Source organism: Pyxicephalus adspersus, chromosome Z (genome assembly GCF_032062135.1).
Source record: "Pyxicephalus adspersus chromosome Z, UCB_Pads_2.0, whole genome shotgun sequence".
In the NCBI taxonomy this organism is placed as follows: Eukaryota; Metazoa; Chordata; class Amphibia; order Anura; family Pyxicephalidae; genus Pyxicephalus; species Pyxicephalus adspersus.
The window spans coordinates 50928926-50953292 of NC_092871.1; the positions used below are offsets into that span (position 1 = coordinate 50928926).

The 24367-nt window shown below is 38.9% G+C and overlaps 1 protein-coding gene across 1 annotated transcript in view; it reads left to right on the plus strand.

Moving 5' to 3' along the window:
* Positions 1-24367, plus strand: part of LOC140343357 (uncharacterized) — a 114277-nt gene that overhangs the window by 75703 nt on the left and 14207 nt on the right. Inside the window, exons 2-6 of the mRNA XM_072430011.1 lie at positions 11200-11344; positions 11918-12076; positions 14268-14463; positions 16111-16269; positions 17133-17204. Of these exons, the coding sequence (XP_072286112.1) occupies positions 11200-11344; positions 11918-12076; positions 14268-14463; positions 16111-16269; positions 17133-17204 (731 nt within the window). The remainder of the gene's footprint in view (positions 1-11199; positions 11345-11917; positions 12077-14267; positions 14464-16110; positions 16270-17132; positions 17205-24367) is intronic.

Here is a 24367-nt window from a genome sequence, read left to right on the forward strand (position 1 = left end):
AGAGAAAAGTAAATATAAAGAAATGGGAATGAGCTGGAGACCCAGCCACTGTGTTTATCTATGAACTATAAACTATATGTAATCTTTTGATCTCTACATAATAGACCTGGCTAAGAAAAGTTTGCTTCTTTTTATATATAGCTGTTTATGGAAAAACTCTGATCTAATCCTCCTCATCTCATCAGTGCAACATGTAGGAGACAGTTTACACTTTTCTTTCCATTCTGTCGCTTATTCTGTAAAATTTACTTTTTTTTGAAAAAAATTATAAAACAATGAAGCTTTGTTGGTAACCCCCCCCAAGGCATAGCAACGTACACAAGGGATAATACACAGTGCTACCAAGGTTTAAAAGGACAGACTGTGTTTACAAAAATCTAATCTTGTTTTTAGTGTGCTTGAAGAGGAATTGACCCTAAATATAAGAAGGGATTAGGAATTGGGGAAATCACTTAAAGGTGAACTCCAGCCTTCAATTCAGTCTTGAACGGTTGTACAGGCTACTCTCCTACCTAAATTACTTACCCCGATTTCATGTCACACAGACAGTTTTTTACAGTGTGCACTAGAAGCTGAGGAAATTCAGATGGAGTAATAGAGTTGGCTACTTTCCCTTACTGGTGAAAGTCTAACATCATTTAGCCCCTTCCTCCCTAGCCTGATACACGTTACATATACAGCCATTTATCCAACTGTCCATCCAGAGTCACTGGTTTATATTTCCATCAAACTAGGTTGTCCCAGAATCCTAAACAAGGGTTATTTATAACTTGCACAGTGATGTGTGCAAAGATCAGTAGGTCAGAGCTGAAGAGTTTTGAGATAAAGTATGAGGGGGATTAGTTTCTTGCACATCCTACTGTATGCTTTGAGCAAAGCTATGTACACATGTCAAATTTATGATACTGGAATTTTTTTTTTTTTGTAATGATTTTCAGTGACACCAGAACGAGTGCTGTACGCACAGTTCTATCAAGATGGGAGGCCAAAGGGAGGCACCTCGCTGTGTCCTCTCCTATAGGAAAAAATATTAGTCGTCTTTGGTTGGTTGTTTACTGATCTGCCATAGTAGATTGTTAAATGATGCTGGAGGGCCACTGTACACATGCTAGATTGTCACTTGAGATGATTTTAACTATACCTTAAACCAGCAGAGTTTCATCCACTTTTAGTAGCTAGGTAGTTGATATAGAATACTTTTTTTTTTGTTTTGGTTTGCTTTCTTTACATTGTGCTGCAATTATAACCAGACACCCACCCACCTATATTTGAGAAAGGAAACTATGCTTGTGTTGTTAGAAAAATCTGCTTTTGATATTTTTGCAGTAGGCCAGTAAGGATCACAAATGGTCTTACACAGATTTTCATTCACATATGTCACATGTGTTTAATGGAAATATACAAAAAGTCGCTGTTTCTCTCCCAGAATAAATCATAGCCATCTGTTTTACTGTCTATATGAGAGAACATAAACTGAATTACTACATAGTCTAAATTTCCACCACTTTGAATGGCACCAGTCTCTGGCCTGAAACCTTTTTGATCTATTTGATCACACTTCAAGGCTGATGACAATTATTGTTCTGATGGTCATGACCATATGGAACTCAGAGCCACTGTGATACTTCTATTTTTACTAATTGTACCTTGGTCACCATTGTTACCCTGTTGGTCTTGTTGTATCAGGCACATGGGCATTCTGATCCTCCTGATCAAATTGGAGTAAGACTGGCAGCCATTGTAATCATAACTTGAGGCTGGTGGTCTCCATGTCTCACTTATCTATGGCAGATATTTGGATCTTCCTGGTCACAATCATCTGAGGTCACCGACAATCTTCTTGAGCATATTCCAATGTGACTTAATATAATTCATCTGCTTGGACACACTAACCTGAGGCATTTTAATCTACTAATTTACATTAGTCTGGATGACATTTTGATGTACTTTATCAAACTAGTCTAAAGCTGCGTACACACTTCCAATTTTTATCGTTCAAAATGAACGACGAACGATCGATTGGGCAAAAATCGTTCGTAAAAAAAGTAACCAACGACGCCGACGAACGAGGAAAGTCGTTGGAAACGAACGACCGGACCGGCGGATCGGATTGGACGACGATCGTTGACCATCGTTCGTGTGTACGATCGTTCGTTGATCGTCCATGGTCTGAGCATGCGTGACGAACGAACGTTCGTTCACTTCCTGTCGTGCACGTCACTCCCTCTATCGCTCAAACGATCGTATCTTTTGTGTGTACAATATCTACGAGCGATCGTGTCGTTATCTGTATGTGCAGGATCGGTGCTATACGATCGTTCGTAGATATCGTGCAGGATCGTTCGTCGTTCGTTTAACAACGATAATAATTGGAAGTGTGTACGTAGCTTAAGACTGGAAGTAAATTTTTTTATGTAGATTACCACGTTGAGAATGAAAGCCATTTTTAATTTACCGGCTGACACTATTCAAAGACTATAATCCATACTAGTATACATTGCATAATATGTAGATTGTAACCCATAGCTGAAGATGAGCGACAAAATCTATATTTCCAGAGGGATATCAGATGTGTGGAGAGAAGTTGAGAAAGTTGGGGGCTGCCCAACAGTAGGCTCTCATATATTTAGAAGGTTAGGTATACCATAGAGCAGTGGTCGCCAACCTTTTGGATAGGCAGACCACTAAATTTACCCGCTCCGGACCACGCATAAGCAGGGAGCCGGGTGTCACTCAAAGAAGAAGAAACTTCCCCCATAGTGATATCATGATGCCAGGACCTGCCCACTCTCCAATCACAGGTCTGAGCCTGCGATGGAAGGGTGAGAGGGTTGTGTCCAGAGACAACCCGCCCACTTCCCTGAGCCTGGGATCCATACAGGGAACATGGTCTGTGACTCTGGCTGGTACGCCCCCCCAGGTCCTTATCCTGACCCTGATCCCATTGGGATGACTTATCTGCAGGTTTTTATTTCTTAGTAGCCTTTTGTGAGAAACAGTGACCTCTGGCAGCTGTAAAGAAAAACCTCAGATTAATTATCAGATTCCATCATCTCATGTTAATATGTCAGTTATTTAGTGTGTTAGTGTGTCTCCCCACTTCAAATGAGATTTACTTTATCTGCTAAAGAAAAAAGTGTTCATCTGTGTACCCTGCAATTGTGTTATCTGTCCTTTTTTGGTAATTTATAGGTGTAACAATTCCAGGTACTTAATACATTTACCAGAGATATCAATCCTTTTATCTGCTCCTCCAGAAGGAAAACACCCATCTTAATTGAACCATCGTCATCCGTGGTTAATATCTACTTCCTGGTCTGAGATATTAGTTCCAAGATGACACAATCATTTAAATTCTAGTAATGGTGTTAACCAATGCCTAATACAGAGCAGCCCATTCTGCTTCGTATTACCTTGTTGCCTGCTACATAGGTACAATGTACAGTCTGTCAGTGATCACTGAAGGAAAGCAGATGTATCACTCTTTCTCCTGCTTGTTGAGGAAATCCTAACCTAGGCAAGTGACTGAATAAAACCTAAAGAGTCTGCTTTGTCTATTGCATGGAAACATACAGTGGCCAGTCCATTGGAAGGTTTTCTAACATCCTCTGACAAACTGATGCCCACATTAGCCTGGGTAGAACACAGTACATTCAAGTGTACTTGAAATGGAGAAAATCAAGGAATTATCAATGTACTATGTTTGCTGTGCTATTATTGTTTTGGTCCTTTTTTCGCATTGGAGATTGGATTTACATAAAGTGAACCTGTTTTTTTTAACATTTTTAACGGAAAGATCGTGCCTAGGAGAATACATTTCAACACGCCTTCTGAAAGTTTCAAGTTTTGTTTTGTGTTCCTTTCTGATTGATTTCATGGTTAGTCCAATGACAAGTACACTGACCCATGGGACTAGTTCAATGGGCAATAAGGACACGTATTGACGTATTGAGCAGGATGCTGGAAAAGTCAGTAGGTAAAGTCAGACAACAATAAAAATGTGAAAATAAATCAAAGAGTAGCACAGTTTTACTTTTTCACATCCAGGATTTCTTTGGACACTTCTCACATATGTCTTTGTTATCTCCTCTATGGCCTGTTGACCTTATGGTAATCAGCCATTGCCCTAGTGCTCGAGCAACTGTGAAAATCACATGCGGTTGTCCACCCCTGACATCTGTGCTGTGGTCAGGACCACAGGGGGTCAGGATGAACTGCTGAAGAATAGACATACATTATGAATGTGTGATGTTTCCAAGTGTCTCTGTGCACACGTCATGCCATAATAAACCACACATTAGAAGTTTATACAGCCGAAGAGTTATTGTGCCTGTACTTAACCTCAGAAATGTTTATGTCATCTAAGGAAAAATGTACAGCTGCTGTTGACATTTGTGTTTCTTGTTTATGGAAGTCACAAAACTTGTCACTATATCATATACTTGGTATGTAAACTTATTCCCCCTCTAAAAAATAGATTGTATGTTTTCCTATAGCTTATTACAGCCCCAGCTTTTATCATGCTAATTCCATATATGATTTGTTTTGACAATATTCTGGGTTTAGGCTTCGTAATACACGCCAGATGATTCTCATCCAACTCACGCCGCAGGTCTTGTCTTGGACGAGAATCTGACGTGTGTAAAGCAGCGATCCGATGCCATTCATGGATTTGGCCTGGCGGATGGAAGATGAACGACCACAATGGAAGTGAAGGGAGGAGAGGGCAGGGGGGTGCTGCTCGCTTGTTCTCCCCCCTCCTTCTTCATAGAACAGAACAGTGCTGTATGTACTGTATGTATAGCACTTGTTCATTCATTTTTCTTTTTTTTGTCATTGGAAACAAGCTTTCACAATTTTTCACAAACATATAATCTGTGTTAATAGCCTTGGACTTTACTGCAGTCGTTGCCCCTGTACTGGGGCACAGCTGATGGTTAAAGTCATTTCATCTACAATCGTTTCAGTTCACGTTAGGCTTTCATGAGTACAGTAATGGATGCCAAATGCAGCAATATTTGAAAAGTGATAGGAGCTAGACACAAAGTGGAAAATGAAGGGTTAATAAATTTCAATGAATTTCTAAAAAACAAAACCAACAGCAAATAAGTTGCAGGTGACCGTGGGCTCAATGTACCAAACTGAAAACTTCCTATAGTAAAGATCTTGTTAACATATCTCAATATAGCTCAAGCTAAAATTTATACGCTCAACTCAAATATTCAGAATGCCAACACTTCTTACTCTGTGTAACCAAAGGTATGGCTTCAGGTCTGTCCACCTATAATCACTGTGCATCTAGTTCACATCCAGTTTGTTAGTGCAGAGTAAAAATTATATTCTCAACTCTTTCCTCCAGATTAGCATATTTTTTTCTGATTTATTCATACATGTTACCAGAGAAGTAAGTGGGAGGAGTATGAAAACTGCACTCAACCTAAACCTAAGCAAATGGTGACATACTGCATACTGCATACTGCATACTGAAAAAGTTCCATGTGCACCGGAGAGGTGTCACTACTAGAATCTACAATGAAATATGCATTTTCTCCATCCAGAAACAAATTTTTTGTGTAGTGTTGTCTGTGAAAACATTATAGCAATTGCCATTCTTAGCCAATGCTAAAAAAAAAACCAGCATGGTTAGAACCAATTGCCAGTAATTCTTAGTTTCTCAAGTTAGAGCCATAAAATATTATTATTGAGCCGAGGTGTAACAGCATCAACGTGGGAGTGTGGTCATCTGTTCTCTCACATGGAATTTTTGCCAAAACTATATTTGTTTGATTTGTTTTCTTGTTGGAAATAGTTGAATATTCTGGCATGATATCCAGGGAATGCTGTCCCAAGAGCTTCTCTGCATTCCTCCAAGTTTGACACATTTAATATTATAAATCCAAGATAATAATTTTATAATTAGCTCTGGATTTAAAAATGTCCTATTGCCATGTAATTTAGGAACAGGTGATGGTGGTGTCATTAATTGTGTCTAATATCAGGATTAAAAATGCCGCATAAAGTTTTATCCGGCTGTGAGGAAAACAAATTCAATTTTCCGGATTTCTGTGATCCCATTTGGGTCATAATATAAATATAACCAATCTTTTGTAGTAAATAGGACCCAAAATTACATATTTACAATGTATTTATATTTTATATAAATTTTACATATGTAAAGTTAAGGTAAAATTGCCCACACACATCAAAGTCTGATTATACAATAGCTATAAAATAATATTGAAATGTACCAGAAAGTATTAACAGTTCATTTAATTGTTGAAGTAATTGTACTAATTAATTGCATTATTATCAAATGAAATCAAACCATAAGGTCAGCTTTAGCAGAGTCAGGAATTCCAATGAATACATTTGCTTACACAGTAGAGTACAGTTTTAGTAGATAAGTGATTTACTAACATTTTTCTAGGTGTCTTTCACATCAGGACTGTTTGTGTGCAATATGACTTGGTCAAAGCAATACCACACAACTTCAGAGAAAATGTTTTGAAGGAAAAGGTTACAAGTTTTTTTTCCTAAAGCCCAACTCAACCCATTATTGAACAACACACATTCTAATAGCAATCAGGTTGATAAGTAAATGCAAACCATAAAAGGAGTGGACATGATATCTGTTTTATGGGCAAATGTGCTTGCACACTGCACTATATCCTGCACTATATCTCTTCCCTGAATTCAGCCAGTGAAAGAGTTATTCATATGCAGAAGTACTATAGACTGCAGAATACATTTCTCAGCATACCTGCATTACAGTAGGAACCATATGCCTTTATGGAGAGGCAGGGAACTAAAAGGCATGAGAGGTCAGAGAGCTGAACAATTTGAAATGTTCAGATTGAACTCCACACCTATCAACATGATTGATTTAGGAATGTGTATGGGGTAGTTTTTCAATCACTGTGTATTTCTGCTTTCCAAAAATTCCCATCTAATCCTACTATGATAGTACATGACACTGGTGAATGAAAGGGGAGAGAGCAACATGCTCTCCCAAACCAGCAATTATTGGAGATTTCAGCAGGGGAACAAGGTGGTATGGGAACACAGGGAAGTTATGTAACAGCTCAATTACGTGTGACTTGTTGGCTTAAGCTGCGTACACACGGCAAATTTTTCTCGCCCGATAATCGGTATCGGCCAATTATCGGGCGAAAATCTGCCGTGTGTACAGTCGGTCGTCGTCCATCGTCCGACGACCGTCCTGGCGGATCCATGGACGATGGACGACGACCGATCCTAATGAAAGGGAAGGGGAGAGCGCGCAGCAGGGTGCCGCTCCGTCGCTCTCCCCCTCCCCTCTCCATAGAGCATGAACGGTGCTGTATGTACAGCATCGTTCATGCATCGTGCAGTCTTTTCTCGTTGGAAAGGATCGTGAAAGATCCTTTCCAACGAGAAAAATTGCAGGTGTGTACGCAGCTTTATGGTGTCTTTCTAATACACTATGGAGCCTGGAGGTGAATTTAAAAAATTGGGAAAATAAAAAAAGGGTATGCAGTTAAAGTATGGATAGCATGCAGTAAATGTTAAGAATCCCGCAGTAAAAACCTCCTTACTAGCCCTAATCTGGGTTATGATTTACTGCCTTCTTTTCATTCGATTAGCCGAGTTCAGCGCCTGAGTTTGACCTCTATGTGCTTTGCGCTCATCCTTCTGTACAGGTGTCTGTGCTGCACAGCTGGGCTCACACTAAACATCTTTCAGGTTGATTGATGTCCAGCGATGTATGCTGGGAACATCTTGCCTGTGGCCTCCCCACTGTCAGGACAAATATGCAGAAAGATTTGTACTGGGAAAAGTGCAGACAAACCAGAATAAACTCCACACTTGTTAGTGGTTGTCAAAAGCTTCTAAGATAAACTAAGAAAATCTAAGATTCCCTATTACTCACAAGTGAATGTAATGAGTAAATGCCCAGACCTATTTTTTAATAGGTTTAAGACAGAATATTAAAAGATAGAACATATTAAAAGCTCAATTTCTGTCCCTACTTGGGTGGGCAGAGACACAGACAGGGATAAAGGAAAATATGGAACCACCAGAGCTGCAGAAGAGCACACCCAGATGTACGTTTGCGATAATATACAAGATGCTTGTATACTATGGCACCAACTGAAGTGTTTCCCTTAGTTTTGCTTTACAGTTGAACTCTGTGACGAGCAAATATTGTTTAAATACAAGATATATGTACATTCTTTGTATGCTTTATTAATGTTGTTCTTTGTGTACTTCTTCTGAATCTGTGCATTAATGCAATGTAAAACATTGACTCGAAAACATGATTGTGCAGGATCTTCTCATATTAAAGACAGTTGCTGCTGTCCTTTCCCTTATTTTAGTGTGATTTATTTTGTATACACCCCTGGGAATGTGTAGTAGGTTGACCTGTTGGGTCCTCTCCACAGCTCTGATTTCTGAGCAGGCTCAATGGTATTGTCAGGGCTACGTTTACAAGAGAATTACTGTATTTGCTAAGGTATTCGATGCAAATAAAGCAGATTTGTATGCAGAATACATTCCAAATTTTTTTTGCCCTGATGTAGGCTTTAGGAAGGAATTGGTAGTCGTTGATTCAATGATGCCCCAAAAAGTGGCCAGCTATTGATCATCTGCCTTGTTGTTTAAACATGAGATTGTCGATCCAAAAACTACCAGATCAACTGACTGACAACTCTAGCCTGTAGGCAGCCTTTTGCTCAGCTGCCGCAATTCTTAGTGATTACATCAGCCATTCACCGCTGCCTCTCAGCTAAGCTGCCTGGGGAATTTTTAAAGACCTTATTGAAAAAAATTTTACTGAGTGTCACAAAGTGAGATGTTGGTAAAATTTGACTCCCTGAATGGTGGTGACATAAGTCCATTTGGAGGCCTCCTAATCTTCTTTGATGAGTGGCAGTGATTCTTTAGATCTAGTTATCCTGTAGTTTTAATGTCTTTTTCAAAATGCTTTATCAGGAATCATTTTTAGTCATGAATAAAGTGTCTCAGTGTTCCAGAACATTAATGCTTTTTCAAACTAATAATATGAACTGCCAAGGATTTAATGGCAATGTCGATTGCCAAAATATCCCCTCCTCTTGGGTTTTATTTTGTAGTTAAATTTGGCAAAGTTACATTTGATTGAAATTAATTAAATTGTTACCATGGATGAAACAGATATAAAGTACATATTCCAGGACAATAAATCTGCACCTTCTGCTGTGCTGAGTCTGTAAATGCCATTTTCCAAAAAATAATGATGAGTGGATTTAGGCATACCTGTGATTTGTTGAGAATCTGCTTCATTGGCATATATTCAAAAACTAAATAGACCAGTAAGTGGACCCTTGGACCAAAGCACAGACTCTCCACTCTTTATTTCATCATCAAGCAACTAACATCAAATAATATGGGGAATGTTCCCCCATAATGTCCTGTGCTATCTGCCAGTTACCAAAAGGAAAAATCTTGAATGGATTATGTTCACTTACTAACTGGAGGGCATGATAAGGGGTCAAAAATATGAATCTCTTTTGTGGCAGATTGGCAAATATTTCCGGTAAACTTTATGTATCATTAGCTAAATACCCATTGGAGATTTGCTATGGAACTAATTACTAGTAAATTGTAAAGTTAATTTGGTGTTGAGTAATGAATAGAAGAGTAATTTTCTAGCTATGCTTTGCAGATACAGAAAGCTTTACAAGGCCAGTGAAGCCATGTGAGTTGAATAATTGTCAAAGGTTTTGTAATTTGAAACATTTAGACGCTCAGCTCAATAATATACAATTTTTTAACAGTAGCCCTTGTTAGTGATCTGCTGTGTTTGATTACTAATGATGATTCATGAACAGCCTCAAAGTGGTTGAAAAACAACTGTTTTGAATGTTTATTTGCAGTTTTTTTATCAGCATTTTGTTTTTCCTAACATGCAATATGCCCTTGAACTGGCTAGCAAATTTGACTAGTGAATCCCCTAGCACAGCCCTATTACTCCTCACACATCACCCTCAAATCTTCAGGGGGTACCTCTCTACACCCCTCCTCACCACCCTACATAACTATTTGCGTAACTGCTGGAAAGTAGTGATGGAAAAAATGTACAGAGACACAAGTCAAAGCTGTGTGATGTCCAGCAGAAGTCTTTGGGCATTTGAATGTCTATCCAAAGGAGACTTTATAGAAAAAATGTATAAAACATGTATTTACCACATATCTTATGAAAAGATGTTGTTGAAATATTTTTTTTTTTTTTTTGAGGCAAATGGATAAAGAAATTACAAAGTGATTGAGGTTCATGATTTCCTTCTCCATGTTGCCATAATTGCTGTTTTCTTTGCTAAATGTTTGGCTAGTTCTGTACTTTATGTTTGAGACTGCAATATTATTACACAGTATTTATATAGCGCTATCATTTTACACAGCGCTGTACAAAGTCCCTACCATAGCCATATGTCTATAATACAGTCCAAAGTCAATTTTGGGGGATAACCAATTAACCTAACTGCATGTTTTTGGAATGTGGGGGGAAACTAACTCAAACATGGGGAGAACATGCAAACTCCATGCAGATAGTGTGCTAGCTGTGATTCAAACCTGGGACCTGGCGCTGCAAAGCCCAGAGCACGAACCTCTAAACCACTGTGCTGCCACTGCATTAATTAATGATAAAACGTTCCTATTAATTGATCAGTTTTGCATTTTGCCAATGTAAAAAATAAAGATGCTACCATGCCCATCACACCTTTAAAAAAGCCTACAACTAATTCATGACATGAGGTTTTCTATTGCCATCTGCTGGTAAAAGAAGAATATTGCAGAAATTAGAAATCTGGTTTGGTGGGGACTTTGCCTTCCAACACCTGCAGCCTTGTCGTGTTTGGTTTGGAATGTGTATGTCGTTTGGGGTTAAATTGTTGAATTATTTATGTTATGTTTAATGTATGTTTGCTAGTTAAAGTTAATAAAATGTTGTTTATGTTATTTTGTAAATAGGTAAATAAAATTTGTTGTTTTAAATAAACTGATGCCTGCCAGCCATTTTAAGTCCAGTGAGGTGTCAATGTGTTTTAAGAAGTAAAATTGGTGTTAAGGGGGAAGGGTGGGTCTGGTAAGCATCAACAAATTTAAAAGTAAGGGGGGTGGGGACAAGGTCTGAGCTACCCTGGTCATGTTCATTATGTGTTTTGTGTATCTTTACAGATGAGATTAACGTTCTGGAACACCTCACCTTGTATGCAGCTGAACTTGTTAACATCTCACTTACTTCAGAAGATTCTTGTCTTTCTTTACGTTTGGGGCAATACTCCACTCTCAGCATTTCCACCAGGGTGGCATTTGGTGACAGGTATAAAACATCATACAAATGTTACATTTGTTCTTGTTAGGTCCATGCCTAACTTCCATGCCCAACCCAAAATGCATTTTGGTTGGTGTAACAAGTTGCTAGTATTTGTGGGACCGACAAGTGCAAGGAATGATGCGTACAATGGTCCAAAGCAACAACACCTTCAACAGTAAGATCACGACTCATTTTCATATCATCTAACCAGGAAGAGTCAGGCAGGGAGAAAGCTGTCACCATCACTACTCAATCATATGATATCTGTAATTGAACAACTATACACTGATCTCAACAAATCAGATCATTAGGACCAAACATCCTTGTTACATTATACTATAAAAAACATGCACTTTTTATTATGATAATATATTTGTACATTACCAGCTGCTTTCTTTTTCATGGCCTGTTGGGCATCAACAAGATTCACTCTTAGGTAGCTCTTTAGTAGTAGCACCAGAAAACCTTCCCATTACAATTGGTTGCTATGTTTAGTGTGATTTGTGCACTGTTCTTTGTCATGTTTCTGCTTTGTAATAGTCCTGTTGATTTTGTTCTGCTTTTATTCCCTTTCCTTAGTTTTGCAGATGAGCTTTCCGTGTTGATCAAGTTTCAATCGCCTCTTCAGGAAGACACAAGTCTCATCACCATCCTGAGTCTACTTGGAGAGATTCTTTTCCAGATTCGGATGAACCCCAACACCTTGACTTTCCGCTCCAGCCGCCGGGGATACTATGAGTAAGACCATATTGTTATTATAGTTCTTTTGTGAGACCTATCTTTGTTAAAGGGTCACTCTACCAAAAATATCCAACAGGCTCCACTATAATAATGTTATTGTGCACTGTACAGTGGGCCTCATTTAATATGGCTCTCCAAGGCTGGCGAAGATGCAGTTTCATCAATGAACCTAAGTGATCCAGCAAACCTGAAATGAATTTATTTAAAATAATTTTCTATTTCTTAGCAAATGTTTTCTATCCTGGACCAGATCCATTACAGGTTTGCTGGATCACTCAGCTTCACTGATAAAAGAGTAACTTCCCCAGTCTCTCAGAGCATAAGGAGAATCAAGCTAAGCACCAATTACAGAATCTATTTATAAAGTGTGTAAACTTCATATCATATTCAATACATAAATTTTAGAAGCCTGTACTCCAGATGTACTCTGGATACTGCAACATTTTACCCAACAAAATATTATTTTAGCATATTGGAAAACTGTGAACATTGTGAGCACGTGTTGTATCTTCAGGTAGATGGGCCATTTTATAAAAATAACGAATACCAAATAATTACACTGGCCATATTAAATGCACCATGCTAACTGCCTGAAAGTTTTGTTCTTGATTTAGGTATCCCTTTATACATATGGTGTAGTTGGTTGTAAAGTGGTTTGTAAAAGGCAATCTAGAAAGTAGGGACCAGCTGTCAGATTTCCTGAAAAACAACACACTAAATACGCTTTTTTTTTTTTTTTTAAGCAAGCCAATGTGTACCCATTCATGAAGGCATCATTTAAAGAGTAGGTGCAGTCCATTTCGTGCTGTATTTTTTTGCTATTGGATTTATATTTAGGATAACATATGAAACCCTGACACTTGTGACATTCACTAATATTTTAAATTCCTCTGTTCATACAAGAGCTAGGGTTTGGAAAACATACTGAGTATATATACATATAGTATGATAAGGAGTTAACTAGAAGCATGGTTTTTGACAATAGCACTCAAGGGTTAACAAACATTAACTTGACACTAGGTGATTAATGCAGATTCGGAATTTAAAGGGTGCAGAGGAGTTAATGCATATGCTGGCGAACCATAAGTGATGGGTTAATACAGATACATTCGGGCCTAGGTGCTGTAGGGTTAAAGCACATGCTCTGATTTTTTTGGTGTTTAGGGGTTATCACCCACAGAAGTAAAATTGGGTGATGTGGAGGTAAAAAATGTTCTGGGAAATGGATATAAAGGCTTAGCACTTATGTGATGGACTGGACACTGGAGATAACACACATGGACTAGGGAGAGGTTGCTAAGCAATTCATATATCAGAAAAAGTTAAGGAATTTAAACGCAAATAGTAGATAATACATTTTTTGGGTTACCAGAAGGACTGGTGGCCTGGGAATTTTCTAAATTTCCTTTCAATATGCACATTGTGCCTGTGTATGTCTTTCTCTAGGATAGAGAGGCCATATGACTGTTACCCTGGATACCCAGGAGTGAGCTTTATTTTTACATAAAGGACGTTGGAAAAAATGGAATATTATGGAAAAAATGAAAAAAGGTCATAAACAAAAGTTTGTAAAGAAAAAATGCTTGTGCAGCTATTTAGTTTTTTAAATATAGAATCATTTGTTTCAAGAACATGCAAGAAAATGTTGTCAAAATATAAGTTGTTTGTATTTCTATAATCTGTGTATTTTTATCATATGTTTGCTTTAATCCAACAGACAACTGCAGTAGTTTCCTGCAATAAAGACCAATCACTGCTGCACTTTCTCCTTATGCAGGTTGTCTGGTCCTATATCTTTTCTCTGTAATTCTCTGTAAGCAGTCTGCAGTAAAAGAGACTCTTTACACAACTGTTCAGTACATTGGTGATGCCACCACTACTTTTATATAGTATTATCTGGTGTATATAGTGTTTCTACAGGTGTTTTGTCCACACAAACTAGATTTATATTTTTCTTGTGGTTATACATACAATATATTTTTTTTGGTTTTGTGCTTAGAGTTAGGCTTTAAATATTGACATTCTTGCAGCATTATTTTTCATTCTATTCTTTCATTTAGTTGATATTATTGTTTATATTCCTTCAGTTACTTAACTTTGGTCTTCGCAGGATACTTTATTTTGCTGTGTGAATCAAAAACACTAATCATTCATCCAGGTTTAATACTCATATCTTCTCTCTTACCAGGTTTCCAGTTTCCCCTCTAACTGATGGAAGATGGCACCGTGCAGCCCTTTCAATCTCTGCCAAAGGTGTTACACTATATGTGGACTGTAAGCTGGTGGAGACATTACCATGGTCAAACTTCTTCGGACTTGGAGTCAGGACGGACGGGATTTTGATGCTTGGGGGGCTTATTGAGCCATATGAAGTCCCCTTTAAGGTAATTAGGAATGGTTTAATTTATTTGTAGTCACCCTTGTAAAGAGGTGTTTAAGGAAGACTATAACTATATATATATTGCAGGTTCACTCAAAGTTTGTTATATTTTAGTGTAAGCACTAATTTTCAATGCCCTTGTAACATTGACTACAAAAACTTGTCCTTTTACTTAATTTTCTTCATCAGTCACCAAATTTATTGAACTGCTTTACATAAAAAATGTGCGGTGTTTCATCCAGGTACTTTGTAAATTCTGCCTGGAATGTTCCTTTGGGGCACCTTTTTGGTGTTTGTAACTGCCACAGGGATATCACACTAAAAATAAACTCTCTTTACAAAAGCAGAATCTAAAACACAGGATTTTCAAGACTAGAAGAGATAGACTATCATTGGGGAACCTTGTGATCCAGCAAACCTGGAATGGATTTGCTCAAGCATTGAAAACATTTGCCAGATAGTAGGAAATAATTTTAAGAAATAATCTCCAGGTTTGTTGGATCACTCACATTCTCCCATTATAGTTTATCATCTCTAGTCTTGGAAAGCTTTATTAAATCAGACCCAATGTTTGTAGCCAAGGTTACCCACCTACAGCTAAAATGGCATGGGTTCCAACCATTCCCTACTCTATCCAACCTTTGTATATACCATTGTATGTAACATTGTATATATATAGTTTTAATGTTTGCTATGAGTGACAGTCACCTGGACTATTCTGATGTTCATATCCTACTATTAGTAAAAGGTAATTTTGGGTTATCATTCGTCCTCTCAAAACAGAAGACTTAACATAATGGTAGTGTAATAAGTACAGCTTCTGTACTATCCGATTTGTCTGATCATGTTTAATGGGGGTATCTACAAGGACACACACATTCTTTACAATAGCACAATACAGAAAGAACTTCCTCTTTTATAATTATATTTACATTCTCTGCAGTCCTGAACAGTGTGAGCTTGTCTGAGGAATGTTGCGGAAGGCTAAATGAAAAAAAAATACACTATAAAATGACATCAGTTCTCTGCTTTGTCTAAAGTAAGACGACCGTGGGGTTAAACTTAGTGCAACAATGCAACCCTGGTTTAATTACTACCAGCATTTATGACCTCATTGCTAAAATGGCAGCAGTGGAAAATACATTTTTTTTCCATTTTATCTTGCCCCAGTGGTAGTATGAAAACTCATCAATTGCAATAAGCATGCTCATTTTGCTCATTAGACAAGTAAAAAAAAACTCTGAGCAGATTAATTATTGCAAAGGTACTAAATCAAACCTCAATATGCCCCTTTTTAGGAAGGCAATTAGTCATAGAATCCTTGTCATACTACCAATGTATGTGCAGTCATACATTGTCATTGTCATCTCTATTCTAATAATACAGAATAATATTTATTATTTATAGCAATTAAGGTTCCCCAAATTCATACTTGAATTCATTCAATACTTGAATTTTGTCTGTATGTATTTGTTCACTGTTGCTACCACCTGCACAGGTCACTGTGTTCAAAGCACTCTGGGTCCCATGGAACTCTCATGGTCTGTTATGGCTCTAGATTTTGTCTACACTACCACAAGTATTATTTCAGAAAATGGTCCAATCTATGATGTTCCATTTTTTGCTCTTGAAAATTTGCACATTTTTTCAGGGATCTTTGCAGCAGCTCATTTTTGTGATGGGAGATCCTGGAGCAGCAAGGGATTACTGCCGAAATTACAACCAGTCCTGTCTGAGCAGCTTTACTGCTGAACATTCCCTTAACTGCTCCCGGAACAAACACGGACAGCACTCAATCCCATTGTCCAAGGTAAGGAATTAAACTTCCTTGTGCTTGATGTTTTGTCTATTATCAGAGTTTTTTCTTTCAAACTCAGAGATTCTGCTTACTGAATTCATTCAAATTGAAAATAGCTATTGTAGCCCTGTTATGGGGGGTTATGTAAATGCAGGTGCAGACCAGCAGAGATAACCAGGCTAAGCACATGTTCTCATCTCTGCCCCTGCACTTCCTGCATTTACTTATATAACCTGCTGGGGTTTCTAAGGCCACTATCTTAGAAACATTTCTTTTTGCTATTTTCAAAGTTACAACTCAGCTAGCAGATAGAAAAAGGCAGTCCCCTACACTATAATGACCAGAGCAGTAGTGGGAAAAGATTACAGGGGCTCATTGTTTTTTCAGAATTGTTTATGAGGGAGGAGGTGAAGCAGCTACTGGATACATGTTCAATTGTCACCTGTCTAACTGTTAGTGACAGATGTGACGTAAAAGGTCAGTTTATTTTTTATTTATTGAGTGGTAATTTTCCTAACATAAGATCCACATTATGTGTATGTTTTATTTTATTAAATTGAAATCCTTTTAGGTTTCCTTCAGTCAAATTTACTGCACAAAAATAAAGTTTACTTTATTTCCAGAATTCCTTTCTGATGCCCCTTACTGTTCTGTGTTTAGTGTTCTATTTTTTCTGACATAACTGCATCTTGATGACCCTGAAATTGTCAATCATCTCGAGCTCTCGCCTCTCAGATTCCAACGCACACCTGTGACACCTGTTAACATTATGTCATTTTCAGACATTTCTGTTATTTACAGGGGGCCTTTGGGGGTCTGCGCTTGTCTGGGGCTTTATTCTACCTCCTGACTTATTTTGTCTTTTTCTTGTACAGTTTGCAGCTGGAGAAACAACGGCTGAAGGACAGAGACGGAGGTACGACAGCGCTCAGTCATCTGTGCAAGAGGTATGTAGTGGAGGAGACAGGACGAAGACAAATATTTAACAAGGCACCTAGAAAAATTTTAAATATCTGAATAGATGGTCAAACAAAAAATATTCTCCTTGTTAGAGAAGAACCTAAAAGACAAGAACATCCAGGTACTTAAAAATGTTTTTTTTATAATGCAAAATATCTGTCTTTTTGGAAAGTTGGAGCTGGAAAGATGTATGGCCCAATAATGGTGGTCAGTGAGGTGTGGTGCCCATATTATGTCCAGATCAGAAAAACTTTCTATGATGTCTGTAAATACCTTCAGACTATGTTCAGGCTGGCAGTGAGGATGCGGTGCTGTTACCACTTCTTAATGTTAGTGAACCACTGCCTTGGGGGAGACATAAATACTGTAACTTCTACCCACTACAGCCCAATAAAGAAAAAATTAGGGCAGCAGTGACTGGGAATTATTGAACCTTAAGACAAAGTGCAGTTATCATATTTGCCTCCTCCCCATTGGTTAAGCTAACCAACTCTCTCACTTCTTAAATGCATATATACCAAAGTCTGACAGCCGTGGTTCCTGTGTTTGTTAAACTAAATGCCACAGTCTTCACTGACCCAGTCATACTAGCACATTACAGCTCTATAGACTTCTTTGGGATTGTCTCTGGTCTCTATGGCCCTTTGGAAGTCTTTGGAAGAGTCTGTGGAGCAAGTTTCTCCCTTAGAAAACCTTCCCTCACCTCCTGCCTTGGTGTAAAATAGAGTGAACAATGGCAGCCTCTGCCTTTACTCACAGGTTTTCTTTGGGTCAGCAGTGCGGAAAATAAATATAAAGACATCTATAGGTGCCAGTGTGCTGGCTACATGGATGAACAGAGAGGCCAAGTGTTCCTGCTTTTGCCTAGCCTAGGTGACGGCTGCTGCTTTTCCTTTCTCTGTAAATTTGTTAGACACACAAACATGAATTCATCCCTATCTTCTACTGCGAATGGATGAGTTGGGTGGCTGGTATGTCTTTTGTGTCTTGATTCATATAATTACAGGACCAGACCAAGGAGTGGGCAGAAGAGGCAGGAGCCTTGCGCACTCCAGTAGGACAGGGACTCTAAAGGACTCCTGTGCTTCTGAAGCAATTCATATCTCATGATCGGGTTGGTCTCCCCACTCTTGGGGCCTTTTTGCTTTGGGTGTTACTTGTAGCCTACATGTGAACTGCATATATGTAGAAATTGCATACCATGAAGAAAAATTGTTCATTGAAACATCAGTAAGAAAGAATATCACAGACCAACAGTCATGCCCTGTATGGTCCTTAAACATTGTTTGGAGAAATGATTATTTTTCAGGAAACTGGTATAAATTTCTATACGTGTATATGGCAAATGGTTTTATCCCCCTATCCTCTGCTGCACCCTCTGTAGTCATGGGATATTTATCTATAAGGTATGAGACTTGCACACTTGTATGATTGAACATGAACACATGTGTAATCCAGTCTTACGAAGCTTACCATGTGGCCATACATGGGCGGTGGGCAGTACACAGGCAGTTAAAAAAAGATCAACAACCTTTGCATGCAGCTCCTCTTCGGTGATGGAATGCCTTAAGCCAATGCAGTGAGTAAACTTGGAATTTGGAAAACAAAGTGCTTCTAAATTGGCCTTTCGTGCTGCAGTTTCAGCATGAGACCTTGTTAATGGGCTCCCCAGCTGGGTCCTGATTCAGAGAGTAAAGCTCCCCGTCTGGGACTAGAGCCACAGGCAGGAACTGCCCCTGTCATATATCTGTCTACAGCATTATGTCATCACCACTTGTTTTCCCTCAGAGTCATTAACAAAATAATGCTGATGTTGGTCATATTCCTGTTTGAGCAACGACTCTGGGATAAATAAAACTATTTATGTATGGATTCAAAAATGAAAACTGTTTTTTTTTCTTTTAAATATCTGGCCTATGTTCATTACGTCTGGCTTTATAATGATACGTTCCACACCAGATGAAAGTTAAATATGGGATTGAGACGGGAGGGAATATAGAGCATTGCTACCTGCAGGGCACACTAGGTACCACTGCAGTCTGGCACACTAATTCTTCATGGGTTCTTTAGCCCAATGCACACTTTTTTCTCCCAGCTACTGCAAACCTAAAACACACTTTGGACTCTGCACTGGTAGGCTTGTTGTGTGTTTTTCAATCTAAAATTATGTTTCTTGTATAATGTACCACAGGAAATGAAAGGAGTGACCCCACTGAGATAACTGTGGACATTTCACTTGTAAGAGTCAAAAGCCTATCTTCCAAAACTATTTAATTCATCAATTTTGGGCAGTGCAAAGAATTTATTAGTTTTTATTAAGAGAAAGGCTGTCAGCCTTGTGTTACTTTGTCTTCATTAGGGGGATGCTTGATTTGAAAAAAACATGGAATCAATTATTAATCAATTTTGATCATAAATCACTGATCTGGAATGGCCATTCTTTTTATTGACTACAGATCCAGATGGGGGCAATTGGCCCATATACAGGTAGTCTCTGGGCTACATACGAGATAGGGACTGTAGGGTTGTTGTTAAGTTGAATTTGTATGTAAGTAGGAACAGGTACATTATTTTAATAAATGCAATTAGGACAGATGTTTGTCTCAACCGATTATTAGATAATAGGAGAAAGAAAAGGAGAGAGGTTTGTGGCTCACGCTTTTGTTTCCAAAATTAATTTATGTGTTAAGTACAAGTAGTGAAAATACATATATACAAATCAGTGACCATTTCTGTTAAGTAGTTCACAGGATATGGTTTAGTTTAGTGCTATACAGATATGCTTCTATCAATATAACACATTCAATCAGTCAAGAAAGAATATGTAAAACTGTGTTACAAGCTGTATAAGATCCGACGCGTTTCGACACAGATCGGCTTTTTCAGGGATATGGTGATATACAAGCCTTGCGGTTTGTATTATTGGTGAAAGCAGATCAAGACATAAGGGTGCAGGGATGAGATTAATAATATATAGAAAGATTTGTTTGTAGTGGCAACTGTATACACAGTTGAAGACACATATGGGAGTATGTATACAATTAAAGATTCGATGTAAAAGGTAGATTTGATCCCAGAGGAGATAAGTAATTTCATACAATTCTGCTGTGATGTAATAGAAAGCACGGACAGGACTAAGTCTTCCTTTTGCTGAGCCCAGGTATTTCAAATATTGTTGTAGCAAGCATGCAAAGGTACAGTTTTCAGACAAGCTTGAAAGTCCAAAGGGGTTAAATGCTGTTCCTCACTTAAGCACAGGCATCTCTCTCCTGCGCATGTGGGCCGTTCTGATCAGATTATTGGACAGCATGGTGTCAGTTACTGTATAAAATCCTCACTTTGAGTTCATCACAAACAAAGCAAAAAAAAAAATATTTTATGTTATATTTTATTTTTTTTATGTTATGGAGCCTAGACATTCATTAACTTTCAATTAGGTCTCTTCAAAAATCTATTTGATATTGAGTAGTGAAAGCCAGTAAGACAATGGTCATTTCCCTATTAGGTTTCGATCATTTGCTGGGTTCACCATATTAATATTGTATATCTAGCTGAACGAAGCACAGGATAGCAATATGACCCAACAGGAGTTGTAATACTCCAATAATAACTGTGATTAATCACATATCCACTGGGCAGAGAACTTTAAATGTCTAAATTCCCCTGATGCCCATATCGCATGGCATCTTTGCCATTAGAGATACATCCCCAATGCCATGTGGGAGAGTCTTCCATTAGTCTCCGAAGATTCCTCACTGGCCCTGAATTGCTAGCATTGGGGCAGTGATGTTCCTGGTCTCCTTATTAAAGGAGTGATTCCAGGAGCTGTCTTATTGTAATCCTGGTGATTTGGCAGGGACATGGCCCTCGGGTAGCAAGCAAAATCTAAACAATGGAAGCAAAATATTTTTGAAGGTCTCATAGCATTCCGACCTATGCAAGGCCAAATTTAGTGAGCATTTTGCGACATCTTTCTCAGTTCTACCTGGGAGAGAGGTTAAAGGACCTGGATGTGGCTGTGGTTCATGGAATGAACAGATTTATTTGCAATCCAGATCCAGAGTGTGTTGGATGGAGTAAGTGGTCCAAGCACCCCATCCCAATAAAATGAATTTGTTGGAGTTTGGAGGAAGTTACGGCCTGGGGCAGGGTGTAGGTCAGAGAGACAGGCCTGAGGAAAGGGCCTTAGGAGAGGCTGAAGGGGAGAGCCGGTAGGGAGGTCTGAAGAGAAAATCTGAGGGGAGGGCCTGGGGAAAGGCCTGGGGGAGGCTTGTGTTAAGGCCTAAGAGGCCTGCAGATGGGATCTGAAGGAAGGGCTTATGGAGAGGCCTGAAGAGAGGGTCTTAGGAAAGGCCGAGGAGAGAGCCCATGTAGAGGGCCTTGTGGAAGGTCTGTAGAGAGGGCCTGGGGAGAAGCCTGAGGAGAAGGTCTGAAGACAGAACCTGAGAAGAGGACCAGGGGAGAGGCCTGTGGAGAGGATCTGAAGAGAGAATCTGAGATGAGGGCCTGGGCAGAAGGTCTGAGTGGGGGGCTTGGGGGGAGGCCTGAGGACCTGAGGCCTGGAGAGAGGGGTCTGAGGAAAGGATGTGAGCCGAGGGCAGGGGAAAAGAACCTGCGAAGGGGGCCTGAGGAGAGGGCTGTGGAGAGGCCTCAAAAAGAAGGGGAAAGCCTGTAGAGAGGCCTAAGTAGAGGCCTGAGGAGATGACCTGGGGAGAGGCCTGAGGAAAAGTGAGTATTCAGGTGTGCTAACCAGACAGCAGAGTTTTGGATGTTAAGGCTCTGGGTCACAGTGAAAAGCACAAGCCCTGAGAGTGAAAGCTGTGAGTGTTTGTTTGGGACTTATATGCCTATATGATTACATTTTAAACCCAGCAAAAACTGCCCTGTGTAGAGGAGCCCTTTGGCAGCTGCCTAACATGCCTAAAAGCTGCTTTTGGCTGTCAGTGTCATACACTGACCATTCTGATAAAACTGTGTCTGTACATTAACAGAGGAGAGCTTTGACAGCCATATTATATGGAATTCATTAGCGACCTTCCCCAGGGAGAGATGCCTGATTAGGAGATTAAAGAGGGTTTCCCCTAGGGTCTGCAAATACTCCGTCTGTGAGACCATTACATTCCAGGATTGCAGTCCTGTGATTTGGAGCTCAGGACGTGAGTGAACGCCAGTCCTAATATGCCTAATAATAATATACATTTCAAGGCCTAAAAAAATGTATATTCATTTAAAAGGTTTGATTACTTGTAAATATATAAAAAGTTATTATATTTATTGTTTTATCAAAACAATTTGTAATTGTACATAAAAGCAGCCATATTTGTAAATGGGTATTTTGTGTTTCCTATTATGGTGCAGCATTTAGTCTTTTGATTTTAAGGAAGAGCAAAACACCTCGGCTAGATGGATTTTATTTGTCACCGTTCAGTGGATCTGATCCCCAATGTAGGGGCATTCTACCCACTGACTGCCAATGTAAAGAGAATGTTTTTCACTGACCACCAATGTAATGTACATTTTTCCCACTATTCACCAATGTGAGGTTTACACCTTATACTAACCATAATTGTGAGATGTATTTGTCCCAATAGCCATCAATATGAGGAGTATTCCTCCCACTGATAATCAATATAAGGGGTATTCCTCCCGCTGGCCATCAATATGAGGAGTATTCTTTCCACTGATCATCAATATGAGGTGTATTCCTCCCACTGATCATAAATAGGGGGTGTATTCCTCCCATTGATCATCAGTATGAGTAGTATTCCTTCCACTGATCATCAATATGAAGTGTATTCCTCCCAATGATCATCAGTATGAGGTGTATTATTCCTCCCAATGATCATCAATATGAAGTGTATTCCTCCCACTGATCATCAGTATGAGGTGTATTATTCCTCCCAATGATCATCAATATGAAGTGTATTCCTCCCACTGGCCATCAATGTAAGAAGCATTTTTCTCAAGTGACTGCTAATGTAAGAAGTAATCTTGCCACTGGTCACCAATATCGTCCTATTGGCCACCAATGTAAGGTTCATTCATTACACCTACCACCAATATAAGAGGTGTATACCTCTCACTGACCACCAATCTAAGATGTGTTTTTTTCCACTGACTACCAGAAACATTCTTCCCACTGGACAATAATGTCTATTCTTTACCCTGGCCATCAATGTACTGGGGACATTACAATTATGTTTAGAGTTGGGATTTAAATATATAAAATTATTATTTGCAGAGAAAATGATAGCTAGATAAAACAGTAAAAAACAAACAAACAATAAAAACAAAACCTACTAATTTATTGAATTATCACCATAGCAGCACAGCTAACTCACCAAGTTTTATGTCTGTATAGAACATGTATGAACATTCCTGGAAATTTTGTTGGTTATTCAGAAGTTTTGTATTTGCAATAAAACTGACTTTTCCTATTTTTGGAAAAACTGGTGACGAACGGCGTATGAACGGCCAAATGTTTTCCTTGGTGATGTAAAATTTGAGCGTGGACCATCCGTGTTGTATTTTTGACAGTATATATCTTCTTCTTGCTTGGCTATTGTCCTTGATCTTCTGTCCCATTGCTAGGATCTTTCCATCTAGCTATCCCCATTGCTCAAGGTGGGAGCTGCAAGCTCGCAATCTGTTTTCCATCTGTATCTAGGTATTTTGGTTAACAATTTTTGGATAGATTACAGAGTCTTGTCTTTTTGTTTTTTATCAAAGAGCTTCTGGGATGACAAAAGGGATACACAAATCATGGTGGATGATTATATACAACAAATCATGCTGTTGGTTTAAACTCCCAATCAAAGATACCGAACCAACATCCCACTATGGTTCCAAGACATCAGCCATCTGATTTGTCTTGTGGGGTGCTGGAGACATACAGCAATAAGATGAGTTAGGAATAGGCTTGTCGGGGATGTGTAATAACATATTGCATCTGTGCACCACTAGGATCTGATGCAATATACTTCTGCACTCTGACAGTGAACAGATGCAGATAAATAGAATGTTTCTTCCCTTTTCTTCGTTGAAACAGGGACAATGGGTTGCACAGAGATTTTCCAACATGTTGGAAAACTTCCATGTGAAAAAGTGAGTCTATCCAATATGCAGACATAAGGCTTTTACCTCCAGGATT